The sequence below is a fragment of the Aquarana catesbeiana genome, linkage group LG01, assembly GCF_042186555.1.
Source record: "Aquarana catesbeiana isolate 2022-GZ linkage group LG01, ASM4218655v1, whole genome shotgun sequence".
Taxonomy (NCBI): domain Eukaryota; kingdom Metazoa; phylum Chordata; class Amphibia; order Anura; family Ranidae; genus Aquarana; species Aquarana catesbeiana.
Genome location: NC_133324.1, coordinates 969862817 through 969880421, shown reverse-complemented (window position 1 = coordinate 969880421; position 17605 = coordinate 969862817). Strand labels below are relative to the sequence as shown.

Genomic DNA, 17605 nt, shown 5'->3' with positions numbered 1-17605 from the left:
CTGGGTACAGGGCCAGTTCACCGAGCTCTGAAGTCTGGGCCATTTTTCACACATCAGCTGGTTGTAGCATCGTTGTGGTCTGCAGCCTCTGCCTGCAGCATATCAGTCATGGTTAAATACCAGCCTTTTGGGTAACACATGTGAGGAGGCACATGAATCTGTACCACAAAGCTCATTGGGAGCAGAACCTCAATAATACCAGTTGGCAGCAAAAGATCTGCAGTCCTCCTTCACATTTTTCGCATTTCACCTCTCCTCTTCCACGAGATTTACCACATACCTTGATTTCAACATCTGTGGCTGCAAACAATATAGGAAGGAAGGTCTCATAAGGGGCTGAGAGGCTTACCTTACACCCAGAGGCGGCTCTAGACTTTGTGAGGCCTTAGGCAAAACTTAGAGATGAGGCCCCACTCACTCCCATAATGGGAAAAAAAAATTCAAGGGATGAAAATGAACTGCATTAGGAGGGTACAGTATAGGGGAGTGGACAGTACAGGGGGTAGGTGAGTGGGCATAATAAAGATATATTTTCCTCAAGCAGAGCTGCACAGGGAAGCTGCTCACACAGATCCTACCTATTCTGGTAGGCTGTCACAAAGAGAGAAATAAAAGGGGGATGGGGAAGGAAGGAAGGAAGGAAGGAAGGAAGGAAGGAAGGAAGGAAGGAAGGAAGGAAGGAAGGAAGGAAGGAAGGAAGGAAGGAAGGAAGGAAGGAAGGAAGGAAGGAAGGAAGGAAGGAAGGAAGGAAGGAAGGAAGGAGAAAAAAAGAGAAAGATAAAAAAAGAAAGAAAGAAAGAAAGATAGATAGATAGATAGATAGATAGATAGATAGATAGATAGATAGATAGATAGATAGATAGATAGATAGATAGATAGATGGAAGGAAAGAAAGAAAGAGAAAGAAAGAAAGAAAGAAAGAAAGAAAGAAAGAAAGAAAGAAAGAAAGAAAGAAAGAAAGAAAGAAAGAAATATAGATAGATAGATAGATAGAAGGAAAGAAAGAAAGAGAAAGAAAGATGGATGGAAGGAAAGAGAAAGAAAGAAAGAAAGAAAGAAAGAAAGAAAGAAAGAAAGAAAGAAAGAAAGAAAGAAAGAAAGAAAGAAAGAAAGAAAGAAAGAAAGAAAGAAAGAAAGAAAGAAAGAAAGAAATATAGATAGATAGAAGGAAAGAAAGATGGAAAGAAAGAAAGAAAGATAGAAAGAAAGATAGATAGATGATGGAAAGAAAGGAAGAAAGAAAGAAAGAAAGAAAGAAAGAAAGAAAGATAGATAGATAGATAGATAGATAGATAGATAGATAGATAGATAGATAGATAGATAGATAGATAGAAGGAAAGAAAGAAAGATGGAAGGAAAGAAAGAAAGAGAAAGAAAGATGGATGGAAGGAAAGAGAAAGAAAGAAAGAAAGAAAGAAAGAAAGAAAGAAAGAAAGAAAGAAAGAAAGAAAGAAAGAAAGAAAGAAAGAAAGAAAGAAAGAAAGAAAGAAAGATAGATGATGGAAAGAAAGAAAGATAGATAGATAGATAGATAGATAGATAGATAGATAGATAGATAGATAGATAGATAGATAGATAGATAGATAGATAGAAAGAAAGATGGAAGGAAAGAAAGAAAGAGAAAGAAAGATGGATGAAAGGAAAGAGAAAGAAAGATGGAAAGAAAGAAAGAAAGAAAGAAAGAAAGAAAGAAAGAAAGAAAGAAAGATAGATAGATAGATAGATAGATAGATAGATAGATAGATAGATAGATAGATAGATAGAAGGAAGGAAAGAAAGAAAGAGAAGGGGGTGGAGGAAGAAGGGAAGGAAGAACATCCCCTACATCACTGTACTCACTGGGACGCAGGAGGGACTGGATGGATGGATGGATGGATCAGGCTCCCCTTGTCCTTTTCTCTTTGCTGGGCTTCAGCTTGAATCTTCCCGCCCACACATCCCCTTCTCTGAGGCAGAGCAGAGAACACTGCCGAGGAGAGTGGGCGGGGCAGACACAGGAGGAGAGGGCGGGAGGAGGAGGAGCAGAAGCTCTCTCTCCTCTTCTGTCTGGCTGTGCGGGCAGAAGGGGGAGGGGGGAGATCTGTCAGAGCAGGTTCTACTGGGCGGCTCTCGCTCCCTGTCTGTGATCCGGAGCTCCGATCACACGTCTCATTCGCAGCCTGAGCCTGTATCTCTCCCTGTAGCAAAGTGAGGGGATACAGGACTGTGTGATGGCGGATACCTCTGCTGCTGGAAGGGGCGGCTCTCTAATTAGGTAAACTAGCCAGCTGTGCGAGGCCCCTATGACTGCGAGGCCTGAGGCCACCGCCTATTTTGCCTAATTAGAGAGCCGCCTCTGCTTACACCACATATAGTGAGCAGAGAGGATCAGCGTAGGGCCACAATGAGTAGAGACAAGCATAGGCTTGAACCTTGCCATAAGTCTTCAACACTTCCCTCACCAATTCTAGTAGAATCCTATACCAGGCAGGTGTCTCTTCTGCAGCCTCTTGAAGTGGAAGGAATAAAAGTCCATTAATCACCCTGATGCCCAGTGTCTCAATGCCAGCTTAGAAAAAACTACTGGATTTGCAGCTGCTCCAGCACCAGCTCATGGGGTTGGCACCCTTCTTTGAGTTTATAGCCTATGCATCAAAAATCAATGGGGTTCAATCAGCGCAAAAACAAACACTAACTAAAAAAGAAGCTAAGCACTCAAGGTCAGTCAATATATCAAATCCTAGGTGAAAATTCATAAATAGTCAGCGCTAAAACAATAAATAAATAAAATTAAAAAACTTTTTGAGGAATTCATCCGTGACAAGAGAAAACAATACATATAAATTCTCAGTACATTTAATAGCCCAAGATCATATAAATGATCCGTAGCCAATCCAAGAAGGTGAAAAACAGAAGCGGAAATACCAGAAAGAAAAAGAAAAAAATTCCACAGTTGTGACAAGTGTGCTCAGAACCTAATCCTCTATGTGCATCCTTATCAGTGCCTCCACCATAGACAATTCGGGCCGCTCACCTCAATGTCTGGACCTCTGAATTAACAGACAGGTCAAACTAGCCTTCCCAAAACGGGTATAGTGGATGATCGTTACATCTGTGGGGATCCGATTGATACCATCACGTCGCTCCAAATCACCAGCTGAATAACACACTCAGTATATGCCGGATGGGATCGTTGCACCATGCAAAATCAATGAAAAGTACATAATGCTCTCTGAGTGACTTAAACCATCGTTTAATTGTATAAAAATTCACTTACAAGCAAGGCACTAATGACCTAGTGCCTGGTATCAGGGCGTTCATTAAGCGTCTCAGCGAGACAATGAATGAAAAGTGGGTGCAGATGACATCACGGAGTCCTCCCGGACGCGTATCGTCCCAGTGGACGGGACTTCCTCAGCGATTACGGAGGCTCGCACATCATCTTTCTTAAATAAGCACCACCTAATCAATTAACACATGTGAAACGCCTCCTCACGGTGTCCATTGCCATAGTGACATAGATGCTAAACTTCACTCCATCGGTTGTCAACAGAACCTGTACACTAATCTGGCTCTGCAAAATGGGCACCGAAGCCAGATAGTGTTTAGCGGGCGAGCAAATTGTCAATGGTATTGGCTCGGTCTCTGCCAGACTGGGCCAGTACAGAGACGCTTTTCTCCAGCCTATAGTGGTTAAAACTGAAGCGTTTTTGAAGGATACAAAGCATATCATCCAAACTTTAGAAACTTTAAAAGTTTCTCCTTCAAGTTTTTTAATCACTGCTGACATGAGCTCCCTATATACCATCATTGGCCACGATGATGCCTTACCCTCCGCCCAATGGGCTTTCTCTTCATCCGACCTCTCTAGAAGACATAAGAATTTCTCCTTGATAGCCTGAGATTCTGTCTATTAAGGAACTTTTTCTGGTATAAGACAATTCTACCTCCAAACAAGGGGAGTTGTGATGGGGGCACGGTTTGCTCCCAGTGTGGCCAATCTCTTCATGGCACACTGGGAGGAAGAATTTGTGTTTAAGAACCGACCCCCAGAACTCACTTGTTAGCAGAGATACATTGATGATCTCATCATGGTATGGGAGGGAGATTGATCGAGTCAAGAAATGTTTATGAAGAAAGTCAAAGCCAATACCAAGAATATAGTATTGTCTTGGAATATTAGTACTGAACGTAGAGTTTTTTTAGATCTAGAAATCTCTAAAGATGATTAATCATTTTAAACCCACGGACCGAAATTCTTTTATACCATATGGGAAACATGACAAAGCCCTGAGGGGCTGAGTGAAACGCATTGGGGGCGTGGCCTGGTTGGAGTCCAGGCTGAGGTTGCCATTCATACACCCAGCATAGGGACAACACGGATGTGTGGCTTCTGGGAGTCCTTTCTTTTCTGCCAGTGATTGTAGGAGCTGAGCGAGATCCCTCCCATGCTGGCACTCCGAGTGACCCATGCTTGAGATCCATACCCCATGCGAGTGAGCTTCAGCGGCACACAAAGCAGTAGTACTTTGCACTACTTCCATGGATCAGGGTCGCTCACAGTACCTTACAGGTGATCACCTTATGTAGCTACAGCACATGCACTTCCTTTCTTTCTTTATTTCTGAGCACACTTTTTCATTCTTCATTCCTTCTCTTGGCTATCACTCTGGTTGGTTTATATGCACCATTGCATACAAGCCTCTTTTGTTTTTTTTGTTCTCTTGTTTCTCTTGGTCGTCACCTTCTTTGCACATAGGGTGTCTTTCACTTCACCCCTCTATTTTTTTCCTTATAATTGGTATGGGGTTTCCTTATTTTTCAACCCTATTACATATAGTCACTGTTACATATTATGTATTTTCATCCAGACCATTGGAACCCACATCCACCATTATTTGGAATGCCTCTCTCTTTGAGGATCCCATGTGTGCCCCTGGCTTCCTTATGAACTCCTGTTACCACAGCTCCCGATATGGACATCACAAGTAGCCTTGTCATTTCTGTCTTCTCCTAGTTTTTATACTTGACAAGTGAGTATGTAGACATGGATGACTACGCTATCCCTATCTAAATTTCCCCCTTTCACGCTTAGGCACTTGTCATGCTCCTTGGAATACTGAAGTATGTCTCCTTGATTCTTTTACACAGTGGCGGGTCCTCTGCCCTGTCCTAAAGCTAACCCCCTCCAGACGGCTCCGTGGTCTGAAAGGAAGGCATTCTTCTGTGTTTGACCGTTTGTTTATGTACTTTAATTTTCTCTCGGGACTTCTCTGTGTCATTACAATTATCAGCCCTCCTATTCAAGGTATCAGACCAATCCCTACTGACCCTGTTTCAAGTCCTCATTTGCATGGCCAAGAGGACCTAAGTGAGGACTAGAGTGTACTTTACAATTGACCAATAGGAAAGTGGTTGTTTGGGGCGGGGTGTTCAAACTGCTATGTCTAAAAGTTTGTTATGTGCATCCAATAATCGTGAGATTCCTGTTTGAACTTACATACAGCCTGCCTGGTGTTTGTTCTGAGCTATCACGACTGGATTTGAATGGCACATAGCTGTGGTTCTAATCCTGGAACTTCGGACGACCGAACTATCAGACGTTGCGATCTGCAATCTGATCCAATAGCAGCAGAAGAGTGTCGGGAGAGTGGAAGCGAGCGAGCAGGGGCTCGTTACAGCACTGTTTTGGATTACATTGATATTTACATGTTTCTCTGTAGGCCTTTGATGCATACGCCCCTGAAGAAGTGGAGACATCCACAGAAACGCGTCATTTGTGATGCATTATGAACCATTTTATGGCTTCCCATGCCTTTCCATCATTTATCTTGTTTTTACAGCATCTACTCTTACCAAGCACTTATATGTCTTGGAGGATGGTCTTTTAAAATTTAAAATTGTAATGCAATATGTCATGTTGTTATTTACTTGTCATTACGGTTTGTTACATGTTAATCATGTTCTCCTATGAATTTATGTACTTTATGCTTTACGTCATGCCATGCAGTATTTTAGAGAATAAATACCAATTATTCAAACCATTGACCATTTTTGCAGCTATGCACCACATGCCTCATTCAAAGTCCCAACCCTCTTTTTCTTCAGCAGCACACAAAGCAGTCCACTGTCACAAATATATTCTCTGCCACCGCATTGCCCAGTACCTGAGTGGTGTCCTACTGCTGCCCCAGCTCCTGTCACACTGCCCTCCTGTCATACTGTCCTCCCACGTGTCACACCGCCCCCTTCACAGTGCCCATCTGTCACAATGCCCCCTTCCTGTCACACTGCCCCCCATCATATTGTCACACTGCTCCCCATAATACTGCCCCCACACCTGTCATACTACCCTCCCATCTGTTACACTGCCCCCCACCTGACACACTGCCACCTTCTGTCACTCTGTCCCTTCATACAGCCCCCCTCTTGTCACACTGCCTCCCATCATACTGCCCACACTGCCCCCCACCTGTCACACTGCCCCCTCCTGTCACTCTGTCCCTTCATACAGCCCCCCTCTTTTTACACTGCCCCCATCATACTGCCCCCCCACCTCTCACACTGCCCCTACCTGTTACACTGCCCCCCTCCTGTCACTCTGTCCTTTCATACAGCCCCCCTCTTGTCACACTGCCCCCTCCTGTCACTCTGTCCTTTCATACAGCCCCCCTCTTGTCACACTGCCCCCATCATACTGCTCCCTCCTGTCACACTGTCCCCCCTTCACACTGCCCCCACACCTGTCATACTTCCCTCCCATCTGTCACACTGCCCCCTCCTGTCACTCTGTCCCTTCATACAGCCCCCTCTTGTCACACTGCCCCCCATCATACTGCCCCCTCCTGTCACTCTGTCCTTTCATACAGCCCCCCTCTTGTCACACTGCCCCCATTATACTGCCCCCTCCTGTCACACTGCCCCCCCACCTGTCACACTGCCCCTACCTGTCACACTGCCCCTCTCCTGTCACTCTGTCCTTTCATACAGCCCCCCTCTTGTCACACTGCCCCCCTCCTGTCACACTGCCCCCCATCATACTGCTCCCTCCTGTCACACTGTCCCCCTTCACACTGCACTGCCCCCACAACTGTCATACTTCCCTCCCACTTGTCAATTGCCCCTTCACACAGCCCTCCTCCTGTCACTCTGCCAACTTCACACAGCCCCCCTCTTGTAACGCTGCCCCCATCATACTGCCCCATCCTGTCACGCTGCCACCCTGTCACACTGTACTGTCACCAAGGCTCTAATGCACATCGCTGGAGCTGGATGAGGCTCAGGTAAGTATTAGGGGGGGGGGGCTGCTACACAGAGAAGGTTTTTTTACCTTCATGCATACAATGTGTGAAAACCCTTTAGCCCTTACAAACACTTTAGGCCGGCCATTGAATGTCATTCAAAAAATTTTGTTTTTGCTTCTAACATTTGATTTTGCAATGAATGGACTTCACCAAACAAAAAAATCACATTCACATTCGTTCAAGAAAATTTTTCCATCCCGCTCCTTCAAATTTTCTCCTTGCTGTGGTTGAAAATGAACATCGATGTGACCCCAATAATGATTAGAAAACCGAACAAACTTACTTAGAACATTCTTTTCCTTTTAAATTTCCATTTGAATTCCTACCCATCGATGGCCAGCTTTACAATCTCTGTCTGGTATTTATTTCTGCCTGGGACCAAATGTGTGCTGCACTTGGGGCCGGTCAGACACACAGAGCAGATAGGAGCCTTGTGGTTGAGCTCCGGTGCTGATTGCATTGGAAAGTGTGACATACAGACGTATCCCCAGAGTGTCAGAGTATCTGCAGAATGGAGTTTTCCCCCCACTTGTTTTTTATGGGCTCCACACCGTTTGTTAGTCCCCTGTGAGCTCTGATTACTGTCAGCCTTGTTGGTCTTAGTACTTCCCAGCCTCTGATTCTGTTTTATGGCCCTTCAACTGCCCGACAGCGCAATCACCGCTGACTGAATACAGAAGGATTGAATCTTTTATCTACAGCAGGGATATGCAATTAGTGGACCTCCAGCTGTTGCAAAACTACAAATTCCATCGTGCCTCTGCCTCTTGGTGTCATGCTTGTGGCTGTCAGAGTCTTGCTATGCTTCATGGGACATGAAGTTCTGCAACAGCTGGAGGTCCACTAATTGCATATCCCTCATCTACAGTAACAATAACTGCTAAAAAACTAACATTAGTCATTTTAAGCAAAAATATATCATTGTTACATTTTGTCTTCTATAAAAAATATAAGACAACAGTGACAATAGAAAGCCTTGTCTATCCCGGAAAACTGATCTCTGTGTTACATCGCTATTACAAACTAATGCCAAAGTCATTGTGGAATGTGATAAGGAAATAACAACCTCGGAAAAAACAACAGTGAAGGTTTTTAAGGTTTATTTAGAAAAGAAGAGTTACAAAAAATAAGTAAAGATTAGAAAGTAGAGAGATGAAGGTGTGCGGAGATCCTTAGACATGGCAGGAGGACCAAGGATCTGACCTCTTCATCAAACGGGAGGCTTTTACTCTCCAATCCTGCACAGTTGTCATGGAGGACCGTCCCAAACATCAATATTTTACATAATAAATAATTCACATAATAATTTACACAAGCAGCACATTGATTACAAGAGACATTCATTTCTGTTATCTCTGAACATCTTATCAGCTTGTCCCACCTCCAGACTCCCAAATATCTCATTGTAGAAGAAGGAGGCCAACTGTCTCTATGTTTCAAAAAAAGACTTTCCAAGGATCCGGAGAACAACAATTTGTTCTAATAACATCTTTCTGCAAAACCCTTCTAGCAAGAGAACCTGTTATTATGTAAAGATCCTAACATTAGCATATAAGCACTTGATAATGTAATTTAATCATTAATAAATCACATAATAATTGTTTTTCTTTATCAGATGAATATGGCCATAGAGGAAATGCAAAAATTGTTCTGCCCCATAAGGATCATAGAGGTGCTCTATAGAGGGATAGAAGGGGTTTCATGCAAATTCTAGCAATTATTCAATCTATCTCATCATTCTATCGCTATCCAATCACTGATCAATATTCCCATATACAGAGCTGAGGATTTCCTCTTCCTGAGACTGTATACCCCCCGTCACCTGTCCACACTACCACACCCACAACATCGCCAGAATCATCCCTATTCAATCCTTGCCCCCCTCTACATCATAACCAATAGGAACAAAACTAACTCTGCCCGGGATAATAGTGACAACTATTACATCCAATCAAAGTGAGTGGGACACCTGTCTGGTAAAACATTGTCGGCAAGACAGGAAGTGAGAGCAAATCCTTCACATGGAACCCTGGGTAGCAGTAAAAACCAAACAAAGGTTTTAATTCTTCCCCACTCCAAAAAACACATTTTTGCTATATACAATGGGACAAAAAAAAGTATTTAGTCAGCCACCAATTGTGGAAGTTCTCCCACTTAAAAAGATGAGAGAGGCCTGTAATTGCCATCATAGGTATACCTCAACTATGAGAGACAAAATGTGGAAACAAATCCAGACAATCACATTGTCTGATTTTTGAAAGAATTTATTTGCAAATTATGGTGGAAAATAAGTATTTGGTCACCTACAAACAAGGAAGATTTCTGGCTGTCACAGACCTGTATCTTCTTCTTTAAGAGGCTCCTCTCTCCTCCACACATTACCAGTATTAATGGCACTTGTTTGAACTTGTTATCAGTATAAAAGACACCTGTCCACAACCTCAAACAGTCACACTCCAAACTCCACTATGGTGAAGACCAAAGAGCTGTCGAAGGACACCAGAAACAAAATTGTAGACCTGCACCAGGCTGGGAAGAATGAATCTGCAATAGGCAAGCAGCTTGGTGTTAAGAAATCAACTGTGGGAGCAATAATTAGAAAATGGAAGACATACAAGACCACTGATAATCTCCCTCGATCTGGGGCTCCACGCAAGATCTCACCCCGTGGGGTCAAAATGATCACAAGAACGGTGAGCAAAAATCCCAGAACCACATGGGGGAACCTAGTGAATGACCTGTAGAGAGCTGGGACCAATGTAACAAAGGCTACCATCAGTAACACACTACGCTGCCAGGGACTCAGATCCTGCAGTGCCAGATGTGTCCCCCTGCTTAAGCCAGTACATGTCCGGGCCTGTCTGAGGTTTGCTAGAGAGCATTTGGATGATCCAGAAGAGGATTGGGAGAATGTCATACGGTCAGAGGAAACCAAAGTAGAACTGTTTGGTAGAAACACAACTCATTGTGTTTGGAGGAGAGAGAATGCCGAGTTGCAACCAAAGAACACCATACCTACTGTGAAGCATGGGGGTGGCAACATCATGCTTTGGGGCTGTTTCTCTGCAAAGGGAACAGGACGACTGATCCGTGTACATGAAAGAATGAATGGGGCCATGTATCGTGAGAGTTTGAGTGCAAACCTCCTCCCATCAGCAAGGGCATTGAAGATGAAACGTGACTGGGTCTTTCAGCATGACAATGATCCCAAACACCCTGCCTGGGCAACGAAGGAGTGGCTTCGTAATAAGAATTTAAAGGTCCTGGAGTGGCCTAGCCAGTCTCCAGATCTAAACCCCATAGAAAACCATTGGAGGGAGTTGAAAGTCCGTGTTGCCCAGCGACATCCCCAAAACATCACTGCTGTAAAGGAGATCTGCATGGAGGAATGGGACAACATACCAGCAACATTGTGTGACAACCTTGTGAAGACTTACAGAAAATGTTTGACCTCTGCCATTGCCAACAAAGGATATATAACAAAGTATTGAGATGAACTTTTGATATTGACCAAATACTTATTTTTCACCATAATTTGCAAATAAATTCTTTCCAAATCAGACAATGTGATTGTCTGGATTTGTTTCCACATTTTGTCTCTCATAGTTGAGGTATACCTATGATGACAATTACAGGCCTCTCTCATCATTTTAATGAAAGGACTTGCACTAAATACTTTTTGGCCCACTGTATACACACTGTAAAGGTGCAGGCTCCAGGGCTATCACCCCAATCCTGGCTACACTACTACTAGTGATCTAATCTTCTATTGATTTCACCAATCAGATTCTCCACCCTGTGATGTCACCAGTCTCTGGGCAGATTCCTCACCTTTGATTCCTCTCAGATATCTTTATACAACTTTTCCATACACCTAACCCAGCATGGAGGGGCTCAGTGAAGGTGGTGTGGAAGGTGTGGAGGTGTCGGATCGGGTCACACAATTCATAAAAGGAGATCCGCCCGGCCTCATAATCCAGATCTATCCTGACTCTCTTACTGGAGACTTTGTTGAGTAATAGGATCACCTCCCTGTCATGTCTCACTGAATACTCATTACCCCACCTCTCCAAACCCCAGGACTTCTCATTACATCCAATCAGTGACTGATCTCCTCTCCTGTTTATACTGGGGTAACACATCCTGACTATACCAAACATTGACCCCCCAACATCCACTTCCCAGTAATGTCTCCCTGAGGAGAAACTCTGACTGCTTATCACCTGAGGACAATAAAACCTCTCTGGTGTTTCTGGGCGATTCTGATGTGATGATGAGAAGGATGCAGTTTTCCTGTCATCTGATATATGTAGATTATTACCAGCTGTCCTCACATCCAGTAATATGTCTGTAACCCCCGACACCCCCGATGTTTGCTGTACAGCCCCAATATTTGGCCCTCCAGCCTGGTGGTGTGAGTGTTGTATGGTGGGGGAGGGTTGGGGACATCTCCTGGATGGTTCAGCATTGATGTGACCTTTGCCCTTTGTAGTAGAATGTGGATAGACATGTGTGCCTGGATATTTCTCTACATTTACCCCAGACATGATATCAGATAAACCTATGTGTAATGTGTGTGAGATCCCCGCCACATCCAGATCCCCTCCATCATGGAGGAGTTTATCATGTCTCTCTCTATCCTCATCATCTCCATCCTCAGTATCACACAAGTCACCTGTGTCTGATTCCTGTAGGACAGTCAGTGGATCCGTCATGTTACACAGCTCCTCAATGTCCCCCATCTTCTTGGACAGCTCCTCCTTCTTTATTTCCAGATCCTGGACTAGATCATTGATTAACACAGAGACCCGCTCTGCCTTCCCGGAGATTTCCCTCAGGACTCTCTTCTCCAGGTCTTCCAGACGTCTCCTGAGGTCTCTGAACAGGGCAGTGACTCTCTCTGTTTCATCATCTGCTTTTCCTTGTACTTTCCTCCTGCGTTCCTGAAGACTCTGGACTCTTTTCTCCGTCTCCTCTCTCTCTGTCATCAGTTTCTGCAGAACATTTCTGAGTTTCTTCTTTTTCATCTCAGAGGCCTCATCCAGAGTCTCCACCTGGTGTCCCCGATGTTCTCCATCCAGCCTGCAGGACACACAGATACAGGTGGAGTCCTCAGTGCAGTAATACTCCAGGATCTTCTTATGGACGGAGCATTTCCTGTTCTCCAGAGAAGTGGTGAGGTCACATAAGACGTGTTCTGGTGACTTGCTGTGGACTGTCAGGTGATTGTCACACAGAGAAGCTTCACACAGCAGACAGGACTTCACAGCAGGTACAGGAGTGTGAATACAGTAAGTACAGAAGAGCCTGGACTCCTCCTGATCTGGCTGAGCAGACAGGAAATTCTCTGCTATGTTACGCAGTGTTATGTTCCTCTGAAGGACGGGACGTTTCCTAAATGTTTGTCTACAGTCAGGACAGGAATAACCTGCAGACTCCTCCTGTGTATCCAACACACGACTAATACAGTCCCGGCAGAAGTTGTGTCCACATTTCAGGTTTACAGGATCTGAATAAATGTCCAGACAGACCGAACATTCCAGCTCCTTCCTCAGATCAGCAGACGCCATCAGTGAAAGCAGAAGAGAGAAAAAAGTAACCAGCGTGACCAGTTCTGTACACTCCTACACAGGGAGGGGCTGAGACTCGTAGTCATAGGAATCCTTATACAGAGGAACACAGATAATACACGGGAGGATTCCTGACAATAATTGATTTATTTAAGGAAAATAGACCGTGCACATGCAGTTGCTCTGGAGCTTAGTAAATGAGTGGAGGCTCACTAACTTCCATCATCCAATCATGTGCAAGCAAAAATGCTGTTTTTTAAAATTTTCCTTGCATGTGATTGGGTTTTCTTTGCAAAGTAAAGCATTACCACATTTACTAAGCTCTGGAGCAACTGCAAGTACATAGTCTATTTGCATTTAGTAAATCAACCCCATTGTGTCAGGAATATTTCATCCTCCTTTTTATTAATATTTGAACATTTAATAAGCAGTTGCCCAGAGGAAAGAGATTCATCTGAAAAAGTGCAAGTGATCTAAAGATTATTGGGTGACATGATTTGGGTCACCACAGACACATGATTGAGCAAATATGGGCAGAGATGATACATATACTTCACTGCCCACTGGGTTAATTTACTGGTGGATGGGACAAATGTAGAATTGGGCACATAACTGGAGGTAGTTGTGCTGCTCCATGTCTTGCACTTTGATGGCAGTGAGATCTCTGTCACCTGTATCTTCCTCTTGATGCAATGACCCAGGCAAAATGCTGCCATGCTGATTGTAGCTGGTATGCCTGGTGGACATGATTCACAGTGACCCAGAGATTCCGGCAGCATTTCAGGAGCAAGCCAAGAGCTGGCTGACCCTACACCATCTTGTCTCTGTAGGCAGGTGCTGTCTGTGTTCTCCACTGTAAGTGGCGCCCAACCTGAGTGGCAGGGCCAGTACTAGGGGTGGGCAGAAGGGACGGATGCCCTGGGTGGGACCATTTACTGGAGGAAAGGGGGCGCAGTAGAGGCCACGCTACAGACCGCTTTGATCTGTGGCTGCAGCACTCCCCTCCCACCTCCTCCTCTTGTTTGACACACAGCGCCGGGACCGCTGTGTGTCACACAGCTGGGTCTGTGTGTGTGTTCGGCGGCGCCGTAACAAGGACACGCCCCCCTAGACTGGCTCATGTGGTAGCAGATTGAATCAGTGTTCCGCCTATCACACGAGCCAGTCTAGGGGGGCGGGACCTTGTTACCGTGCCGCCGAACACACACAGACCCAGCTGTGTGACACACAGTGCTGTGGGAGACGTCCGTTGTGTGATCCATCCAGTACAGGCTATGGTGAGTCTGCATTCATAGGCTAAGTGAGGCTGAAAATATGGTCACAGCGAGAGAGGCTGTGATTATGGTCACAGAGGCTGCGATTATGGTCACAGAGAGGCTGCAATTATGGGCACAGAGGCTGCAATTATGGGCACAGAGGCTGTGATTATGGGCACAGAGAGAGAGGCTGAAATTATGGGCACAGAGAGGCTGCGATTATCGGCACAGAGGCTGCGATTATGGGCACAGAGAGGCTGTGATTATGGGCACAGAGAGGCTGCGATTATGGGCACAGAGGCTGCTATTATGGGCACAGAGAGAGAGAGGCTGAAATTATGGGCACAGAGAGAGAGGCTGAAATTATGGGCACAGAGAGGCTGCGATTATGGTCACAGAAAGGCTGCAATTATGGGCACAGAGGCTGCGATTATGGGCACAGAGAGGCTGCAATTATGGGCACAGAGGCTGCGATTATGGGCACAGAGAGAGAGGCTGAAATTATGGGCACTGAGAGGCTGCGATTATGGTTACAGAGGCTGTGATTATGGCCACAGAGAGACTGCAATTATGGGCACAGAGGTTGCGATTATGGGCACAGAGAGGCTGCAATTATGGGCACAGAGGCTGCGATCATGGGCACAGAGAGGTTGCAATTATGGGCACAGAGGCTGCGATTATGGGCACAGAGAGAGAGGCTGAAACTATGGGCACAGAGAGGCTGCGATTATGGTGACAGAGGCTGCGATTATGTGCACAGTGAGGCTGCAATTATGGGCACAGTGAGGCTGCAATTATGGGTATAGTGAGGCGGCATTGATGGGCACAGCGGTAGGCTGCATTTGATGGGCACAGCGGTAGGCTGCATTGATCTCTTGTATCATGTCTGCAGTCTCTGGGGGAAGTTTGCTTAATTAGCAATGGTATTGGTAATATGCAGCAGGAAAGGGGTTAATGCACTGTCACTGATGCATTAGTATAGATCCCATCGTCTGTAGGCGCTGTAGCTTTTCACGGGGGGGGGGGGGCGCAGTTTTTCATCTTCGTCCTTGGCACCGGATGACCTTGTCCCGGCACTGCTGAGTGGTAGCACAGCCTGGAGAGGAAGACAAGGTAAACATGATTTCTCTGTGGTTTCCTGGGTCATGGGAGCAGTGTTTCAGTTGGCTAAGCTGCATCCATGTGACCCCTGGTAGCCATCTTGGGTCAGCAATTTATAGGTTTCTTTGACGCGTATTTGCAAAGTAGCTAATGTAGGGAGAAAGACCCCACTTGTTAGGGAAATTTATTAATGGTAGGGAAAGGTTCCAGATAAGTAGGGACTCTCAATCCTGGAAGGAAGCCTCCCCGCTTGGGACCGGCCAGGCCAAATCCCACCCTCTGAAACAGACACAGTTGGCCTCTCTCCTGTGCTCTGCTCCTCTGGTGCTTTCCCACTAGGGTGTCTGTAATCTTAGCATGCTTTTCAAAATAAGTTACTGCAACCGGACTCTCTGTTTTCAATGCCGCCGCTCCACACTTCACCTTCCCACATGCCATTCAAGATCTTGTCTGACAATGGCAGCAACCTGTTGGTCACCTTTTGACAGGTAGACTTCACACACATAACTTGCCTGGAGCATGTCCTCAACATGGCACTGGTTAGGTACCCTGGCTACATGGAGGTCTTGCATCAGGCCAGAAGAGCATGCAACCACTCTGCGTTCAAGACTCTGTTTAAGGTGCTTATCACTTTAATAAAGACATTATTAAGACAATGTAAGGTTGCCTTACATTTGAAAGCCATGAATGGGTTTCAGAAGTCAGATACATGTCTGTAGTTTTAGAGGGCTCGTATAAAGGCCTTGCAGTTTCTACCAGGTACAGTCCACAGAGCTCTGAGTTCTGGGCTTTTATTCACATGTCTGCTCATTGCAGCGGCGTTGTTATCTACAGCCACTGCCTGCAGCGTATCATTCATGGTAAAATACCAGCCTTTTGGGTACCACATGTGTGAGAAGGCACATGAATCTGCACCACAAAGCTCATTGGGAGCAGCACCTCAATATTACCAGTTGGCAGCAAAAGATCTGCAGTCCTCCTTCACATTTGTGGCATTTCACCTCTCCTCTTCCACAAGATCCTCCACATCTGCTTCAACTTCTGTGGCTGCAAACAATAGAATGGGAAGTCTCACAAGAGGTTTGAGAGGCTTACCTTACATGACATGTGAGCAGGAGAGTCAGCATGGGGCCACGAGTAGGGTCAAGCGTAGGCTTGAACCTTGCCATAAGTCTTCAACAATCAACTCACTATTTCCAGCTGCATCCTTAACCAGGCAGGTGTCTCTTCTGGGCATCTCCCCGATGCCCATTGTCTCAATGCCAGCTTGGGAAAACTATTGGCTTTGCAGTTGCTCCTGTTCAAGCTCATGTGATTGCCATTTTTCTTTGAGTTTATAGCCCATGTTTCACAATGGCAGGCACCATGTCACTATTACTTGGTCAAAAAAAAAACATCCCTGCCATTCCATGAGCATATAGAAAGTACTGTATTGTCAACTTGTTGCTATATTACTTGGTCAGAATGTAAGGCAGGTCTGGTTCACATCAGTAGAAGACTGGTGCGGGCATATGCACGTGTGCATAATGCTGCCCATACGTCTGTGCATAGGGTGAATGCACATTAGTGAGTAGACCCATGTGCATAGGTGCAAAAATGTGTATAGGTGCAAAAATGTGCACGCTTGGCACTGATATTAGCACCCAGTGGCTTAAACAAACTGAAGCACTACAGAAGAAAATTGCTGAGTGGTTTTCAGCTTGTCCTTGTTTACCTGAGACCTGACCTACTAATTCTGATTCATGCTGTATGAATTGGTTTGCCTCCCAACCTGCCTGCCGACTTTTTCCTCTTTGCTGTGACCTTGGTCTTCCTTCTGGACTCTGCTTACCGCCTTCTGCATTGCTTACCTGGCAGCAGCTGACCATGGCTTGTTTCCTGGACTCTCTGTGCCTCCTGATTTGGTACCATGCTGCCTATTTGGCTTTATGCCCAAATTCTACCTCTGCTGATCCAGTACCATATTGTTCCTGTGCCTGGTTCCTGCTTTGTGGTCCTCAGCTCCCTGTTCTACACATCTTGCTGCATTACAGATCCAGTATGACCTGTAACACCAGCACTGTGCCACTCTGTGCCCTCACACTCTCTGTCACCACCTCCAGGAGTGTTGGGCAGGAGGTGCAAGAGGAGCCTCCTCATCTACTCAGTCTTCGCCAGGTATGTGATACAGAGGCAGGGTCCACATAACCACTGACACATGGTCCAGCAGGCATAGGCTTTCCCAAGAAGGATGGCGTCTGGGACCTTTTCTTGTCGCTAATCACTTATGAACAGAGGATCTGTCCGTTCTCCCCTCAGAGAACCAGAAACTGTGTGTTTACACACACAGTTCCGGGTTCTCCGTGTGCCCTGAGCGATCACGTTGGTGATCGAGACCGCTGGGCACTCGCATCGG

At 45.5% G+C, this 17605-nt stretch overlaps 1 protein-coding gene across 1 annotated transcript; it reads right to left on the bottom strand.

Annotated features, from left to right (window-relative positions):
* Positions 1 to 11057: 11057 nt before the first annotated feature.
* On the bottom strand, positions 11058 to 12866 carry LOC141122684 (E3 ubiquitin/ISG15 ligase TRIM25-like). The gene has a single exon (XM_073611994.1). The coding sequence runs from the start codon at positions 12851 to 12853 to the stop codon at positions 11111 to 11113; it is 1743 nt and encodes a 580-aa protein (XP_073468095.1). The 5' UTR covers positions 12854 to 12866; the 3' UTR covers positions 11058 to 11110.
* Between the last annotated feature and the right edge of the window lie 4739 nt (positions 12867 to 17605).